The sequence below is a fragment of the Alosa sapidissima genome, chromosome 20 (assembly GCF_018492685.1).
Source record: "Alosa sapidissima isolate fAloSap1 chromosome 20, fAloSap1.pri, whole genome shotgun sequence".
In the NCBI taxonomy this organism is placed as follows: Eukaryota; Metazoa; Chordata; class Actinopteri; order Clupeiformes; family Clupeidae; genus Alosa; species Alosa sapidissima.
In genome coordinates this window covers 26,129,893-26,137,464 of record NC_055976.1, presented here as the reverse complement: position 1 = coordinate 26,137,464, position 7,572 = coordinate 26,129,893, and the positions used below count along the sequence as shown (strand labels likewise).

General features: G+C 42.3%; 1 protein-coding gene across 1 annotated transcript in view; it reads right to left on the bottom strand.

The window, feature by feature from the left end:
- Positions 1-5,746: 5,746 nt before the first annotated feature.
- gfra4b (GDNF family receptor alpha 4b) overlaps positions 5,747-7,572 on the bottom strand; it is a 34,131-nt gene continuing 32,305 nt past the window's right edge. The window contains exon 8 of the mRNA XM_042074797.1: positions 5,747-7,081. Within this exon, the coding sequence (XP_041930731.1) occupies positions 6,932-7,081 (150 nt within the window). The 3' untranslated portion in view covers positions 5,747-6,931. The remainder of the gene's footprint in view (positions 7,082-7,572) is intronic.

The following is a 7,572-nucleotide window of genomic DNA, read 5'->3' as shown; positions in this document are numbered from 1 at the left end:
CATTTGACTATCTTGTTCATAAACGATGGTGTCAAGACTTCTCATTTTGATGACACTGGCAGTTTCATTGACATAAAAAAAACTGTAACACAGGTATTATTTGTTTTATAGGCATTGTTCCAATGTTTCTGGACACACACACACACACACACACACACACACACACACACACACACACACACACACACACACACACACAGGGTGCACGGTGCAAGCTTCTGGCTCTTTATAACCCAGTGCTTTGTGATTCAAATATATGAACAACATTTTACATATATATTTATGTATTCTTTCTACTACACCCTCAAGCAACAGCAGTGAGAGACTAAGAGGAATGATTCCCCCTTTCCCAGCCCCTTTATAAAGATGACTAAATACAAACAAACACACTTCAAGATCTAAGCTGCCAGAGCCATTGAAAGACACAGGCAGAGACAAGGGTCAGAAAAGATTTGAGAGGGAGTCATACCACAGGGGAAAGAATAATAGGCACAACAGCACAGAGATCACAAACAAATCCACCTACCCCATCAATCCCTCTTAACATATATGCACACCATACAATGCACATAAGAACACACAAATACAAACATAAGACACATAAGTGCATGACAAACATAAGTGCACGTGTCTCTTAAGTCATAAGTGCACAGAAAGAGAGAGAGAGAGAGAGAGAGAGAGAGAGAGGAAAAGAGAGAGAGAGAGTCAGCACACACACACAAACACACACAAAATGACAAACAGGCAGGTAATCCTATTTGTTACAGAACATTCCCTACTAAATCCCGGTATTGCTCTTGTTTTTGTTGTCACGGTATACAGCTCTCTGGGTTCCTATAATGGCCATGGTCAGCCATGGGAACACTGAGCTGAGTCTCCGGAAAACATCTAGTTTCCCCAGTGGACCAACTTTCACCAGGACATCTCCCCAAAATAACAATCTGTTGTGTTGCGCATAGGCCTCAGACTGCCCCAAGGAACCTTACAAAAAACTATTTTGGCAACCGGTATAATTTTTTAAATGAGTCTGAGAACTGGGGATTTCGACATTGTGAAATGTGATGGGTCATTGCTGAGAGATGCCGCTCAGTGGAGTTTAGTTGGGCAGATTCTGTTCGCAAGAGGGCACCTGTCTTGCCAGCAGCACATTATTTTTCCCTTTACAATTGAGGACGTTTTTTTCAGAAAAAAAGTTTTCTTTGTCAAGTCTTTGAGTCAGGCAGCAGAAAATTAAATAATTGGCTCGATGGTTCAATCTTGAATTCTTTTTTCTTCTTCAATCTTGAATTTCATGGGCTTTTTTTTTTCACATGCAGTGCCTCCAAACATAATGTGTTTGGTTCAAAATGCTTAAGTCACTTTTCATTTGTTTAAAAGATGAAAATAAAAACCTGTATTAATTTCATTAGCTCAAAAAATGTATTATCAGTTCCTATGTGAGACCAGCTATCACTGCTCATTCATCTTAAAAAGACCTCATAAGACATCAGCTGCTGCTCTGAAGGATGGATCAAAGAACTCAAAGAGATATTTTCTAAGTAGGAGGAATCAAAGAAGGCCACAAATGTTTTTTGCTCATTGCAGACCACTGCACGGACACAGTACCCTCTTTACAATTATGTACTGTCATTTTTTTGATCTATAATTTGGGTGGAAATTCATTTCTGATGAGAAGAGAATACAGTTCATTTTGTTCAACATTATTGTATGGACATGCACATGCTCATTTGAACAGGTCATAATTTTTATCTATTTACACTGCTACTATATACTGCATGAAAACAGCTATTATGCCTTTTTGCGTTTGAAAGGTCCAAGAAAGTTCAAAGATCCAGCATGCACATCCAAAAACGATGAATGCTGGGTGCTGCATCAGTCTGATGAAGGGCTAGGGCCCGAAACGTTACACGTGGTGATATACCATTAAAAAAACGCTAAGGAGCAGATTCTGGTGTGTGGACTCATCGTTCTTATCCATGCCTTTGAAAGGTCCCCAGCTGCACCCAGGTGTACAACAGAAATAAACACGATGTCTGAAGGTTGATAAAGGCTGATGTCCTCATGTCTGCCCCTTTGTCACTTTTGCCATTATTCAGTGACATTTATAGACAACATCGTTCCATTCATTAAAGAAAGTGACATTTTTGATAGAAGCATTTGCTTTTGTCATAAATATTCATGCAAACACCAATTCTGCAAATCATGACCATCACAACTGCTCCAGCTGCTGGCAACACAGTCCTGCCTTGTGAATTGAAGTCCTGAAAAAAATACTGTGCTTTCAACATGTGGTAGTAAAAAGCTTCCAATCTATATTAGGCATGGGTTTCAATTCTCGCCATCAGCATGGTTCTCTATATAGTGAATATCAACACAGAATACCAATGTATAATGAATTATTAAGATGGCCAACTAAAATGTGCATCCATATCAATAATGTTGATTAAAAAACTGTTTTCTGAGGTGTTAATGTAGTTCGCAATGTATATTGCACATACACATGCAGCTGTCCTGGTTTGCATTTTTGTGTGTGTGCCTTTTGAATATGTGGGTAGGCCAGGGCCCTGCTTCAGAAAATGTGTGAGAACACTCAGAGGGAAAAAAAAACACGTAAAAACTACACATCACATTTCACTTCTAAACAAGGCATTGCTTAGGTGTAAATAAGTGCAAAGAAAATTAAGTTGACACATTCCATGAACTCAGGGCCTCGGCTTTGTAGCAATGTTTACAACAATGAGCGAGAAATCGATCATAATTCTCTCTTGCAAACACAGGCTTTAGAAATAATAGAATGGCAAGGGCCGAGGAGGAGAGGCTGTTCAGAATACAGACGCCTCGGCTGGACACAGAATGCCCAGGCACTCGCTGCACGAGGGGGTGGGCACGAGCTTGGCCGCTACCGGTACACACCGCCAGTTTGGAATGCGTGGTGGAGGTCTACATGACGAAGGACCCAGCCACGCTGTTCAATTGCTTGTATTGATCGCAGGGCAGGATTTAAAATGGTTACCGGGAATGAACTTTTGGAAGAAATGGACCCTGGGGGGAGGAGAGAATGCCACCGTGGGGGGTGGCGCTCAGGCTGGCTGCTCGGCCGCCGCCGCTGACTGAGAAGAGAAGAAAAGGTGTCTGGGGTGTTGAGGTGGGTGAGAAAGTGGATGGAGCGAGAGAGGCTGGTGGTGGTGGAGAGGAGAAGAGAATTAAGGTGACCTGGATGCGATGCAATTACGGTGACTTTCAGGACGTGAGTGCACCGAACTGTTATTGCAACTCACAACTTCACCGCAAAGTAAAAAAGACTGAAACTCCAGTTCACAGGCACACAGGTTCTCTCTCTCTGTCTCTCTCTTTCTTCTCTTTGTGTGTAAATAGTGGTGCTACTAGATAACAAAACAAGAACTACTTGAATGTGATGAGTGTAAAAATTAGTCAATCTGATACTTTAATAGGCAAGTTTTATTGATGCTTTCATCTCTTATCTTCAAGGCATGTAATATACCACAGAAGATCTACTTGAGACTTCCACAAAATGCCATCCTCATGCCTGACTAGCAAATCCGTTTGGCAGAGGCGAAAAGGACATTCATACTCATCAAGGTCAACTATTTTCACACAGAGAAGAGAGAGAGAACAGACATGGTTTTGTGGGTAGGAAACAGACGCACCATTATCTGGTCTCTAAAAAAGTTCACCTTGAAGTACTTTCTCCTATTCATTAATACAGGGCTGCATCAAAAGTGGCAGATCAAAGCTCTTGTCCTCCTCCAGTATCAACAGCCCTGTGTCCGTGGCAACAAATCTCTTAATGATGTCATAGTGTGAAATGCCCGTTGACCCTGGGGTTCGTGTAAAGGGATTCAAGCAGGGGCAAAAATGTTTATTTATTTATTTATTTTGCTAAGTTTGAACTCACAGACAAATCCCAGGAATAATTGCTCTGGGATAAAAGGCCTTAGAGCTAAATGGGATTCAGAGTAAGTGGAGAAAAGTAAGAGGAGGGGAAATGGTCGTGGTCGAACCTATAGTTCTTGCACTGTCTGCTCCATGAATTTTTGCCAAAGCTCTGACCACGCTTTCCAGCTGTCCTCAAAAAGCCGCAAGGACACTGTCTAGACACTGTGCACGGTTCTTTCAGCTATTGTCCACCTCAGTTCCAACTGGTATCTAGCACAGACAAGACAGCATTCACAGAAACGGACAGAAAACAGACAGAATGCAGCAAGGGGTGGGAGCTTCAGTGTCTGTAGAATATCCCATGGCCCTACAAAATATAACAAAGGACCTCCGGATCCTCAAGCAGACATATATGAGACACATAAACGAATAAACACATCTTAAATAAACACATCTTGAAACACATTCCACATCTCCTATGTGTGGAATGAACCTTTAGATCAGAGTCTGAAATACAGATGTGTTCACTTCCTAAGGTTCTTTCCCTGAGCGTTTGCTTAATTAGACCCATGTTTCTACAGTACAACTAAATGTGTAGATTGCAGTCATTTCCTATTCACTACAGAATAACTGTAAAATTTTTCGATCCAATTAGTGTAACTGATCATGTTCAGACATACTTAGCGGATGACGCACAGAACTGGATCATAAGACGTGAGGATATCATTTCAGTGTCCAGGCCAGGGAGGAAAATGGAATTCGCTCTGGGATATCATTTAAATGAAGTGCACTTACTGCACTAGATCACCACTTTTATACCGGCGGTCGTGCCACCTTTATTTACACAGGCGGCTTATCTGCAGCCTGCCCTTTTCAGGAAATGGAATTCTTGAGTGTAACATAAATACTTTGTATAAAGGTAGGTAAAGCCAAAACTTAAAAAAAAAAATACAGAATAAAAACATAATGACAACCATGCATTTCCGACCTGTGAAAGTCTGTTTTATCGCCATTAAATGTCAAAGTTAATATTATTCTCAAGACCTAAGTTCCGCATAAGAGTATAGTGCTTTCTGTTTACTGGATGCTATTGTTTAGACAGGGTTGTGGCAATAACACAGCAGCACAACAAAACACGGAGGCCAAATGCTTTGGGTGAAACTGTGGCATGTTCGTGGGCTGAAAAACTACAACACTTTGTTGCCTGGCAGGAGAATAAGTATAGAAGGTGTTACATTCATTGTATTCAATACTTCCAGCTCTTTCCAAAAAATGATATTACATTCAACATTAGTACTGAGTGTGAGACTTGGACTGACTGTGTGCATATGATTGATTACGTTTTATAGTATTGTTGAACTTCTATGGAGAAACTGCACCGAAATTATACCGTGGCAATGGCTAATTTGAGACACTTAGATCAATCTTTTTTTCCCAGGAGCTAGTCGTAATATGATTGATGTGCTATGACGTTTGTAGGGATTAAACTATCTGCAGCTCATTTAAGTCCTGTGAAGCAGATCTTTATAAACATGATTTTTCATTCTGGAGTGCAGATATAAATTGTGGTCATGCCAGTTATGTTTTCCAACTAGTGTGATCCAAAGAACTCTTGCCATTTCTTAACCTCTGTTTGATTTATCCAGCGGTAAACTGTTTATACTGACCTTGGAGCCAAAATTGCCATTACTCTTGCTGTCTGCAATTATCTTCAACGACTGGCTAAAGCTCTGTTGTTTTTGACAGAGACACTGCACGCTTTCACCAGGATCGTTCTGTTCTCTGATTACATCAATCCATCCATGCACAGCATTTTTTTTCTTGGCTGATGCAAAAAGTGAGCACTAAATGAACCAACAGCTTTTATTGGCAGTGATCGAAATGAATTGAGCAAAATAAGAACCCACAGCCATCCTGTCAGTGGATGCAACATCACATCACAAACAAGAACAGAGCATCCCTGTTAGGCCCCGGCCGGCGCGGTGCCTCGCCCACAGCCCTGGACGCCATGTCCAAACCACCGCCCATCACGGCCACTTACACCAATCCCACAGTTGGCAAATGACAAAGTTGGCGACTGAGAAAGAGCTGATTGAAGGAGAACCAAGAACGCTTCTGCTTGGTCAATGTCCTTTGGATGCGAGATGTCTTTTTGGAGAGAATGAGCACACCAGACGTTAGCTTTTGAAAGGTGAAGTCAATGGTCCAAACCCAAACCCCATCCTGGTCCCTGGAACATAGATAGCATGTGGTATTCCCAGCTCTCCAGAGGTGCACTTGGAATGATCACAACGTTGGCACGTGTTCGCCTCTCTGAAATGAGTTTTGGAGAGCCATTTTGTTCACCTCCGACTCAACGACTTCACCATTTGCTATTGATCCAAAATAACCCACTCCCCCTGCTCATCCTCCTCCTCCTCAGTCAAGCTGAACTGAATGATATTAAATCTCCATTTCCTCAGGGGTCCTTTTCCAAGCAGTTTAAGTGATGCATGAGAAGCCTTAGGCAGAGGGTATCAGCACGGCCTGGCCATCTTCCATTGATTTTTGTACCTCTGTCTGTCTAGTTATACAGGCCTTAATAGAAACCTATTCCGTTTCCATGCTTCTAAAGGCAGTTTCCTTTGCAGTGGACACAATGATGAATTCGGATGATTCTGAAACCAGGGAATATTCACATACATTAAACGTTTCTCATGGCTACGTGACAGCATTGTACTGTACATATATACACCGTGATGCAAATGGCCTCCTCATCCATGTTCACATCTCAATTTAACTATACATCGTCCTTTATAAAAAGTGCCCGTTTGCCACGACGTCAATGTCCGAAACTCTTCAGTGAGGTTCGAGATCAGCTGGTCCACAGGAACAAAAATGTAACACAATGACTTTGCCTGTGCCCCTGTGGCCAGTCCTCTACAGAAGGTCCTTTCAGTTGTTTTATGTTTGTTTGTTTGTTTGTTTGTTTGTTTGTTGTACAGAGCCCAGCCCGCTGTGTGTGTGTAAATGTATCAGGCGTCCATGACATCCTTCACTGATCGTAGCAGAAGAGCAGCAGGAGGAGGAGGAGACTCCAGGGGGGGAGGGGTGGGGAGAGGGCAGGGGGCAGGGGGCTGGCAGACTTGGGCTGGGTGCTGGAGGGACCTGTGGTGTCACCCCAGAGCCTGTCATTCAGGGTGGCCTGGGGAGAGGGGGGGGAAAAACACACACAAACAAACACAAAGAAGTTTTATGTACACAGTGCTCTGCAAGAATAGAGTTTAAATGGAGTAGAGGGGGGTGGAGAGAGAATGGCTTTTGTCATGTGTATGAAAGAATCAGCTCTGGGAAAAAAATAAGAGACCACTCCACATCTTTCTGATGTCATCATACGGTTGCTGAGTGACATTCAAATGAGTTGACGGTCATATTCAAATTTGCAGTGGTCTCTTAATATTGAATGTGACAGTCAACTCATTCGAACGTCACTCAGCAACCGTAGGATGAGAAAGATGTGCAGTGGTCTCTTAATTTTTTCCAAAGCTGTATAATTCATACACTAAAGGGCCAAAGTTATTAGAGCAGGCACTATCATGAAGGATGAAAAAAAAACACAAACACACACAAAGCCATATTTCAATCAGAAATGTGTGGCCAAGATCAAGGCCCCAGGACACAATAAGGTCTACCTGC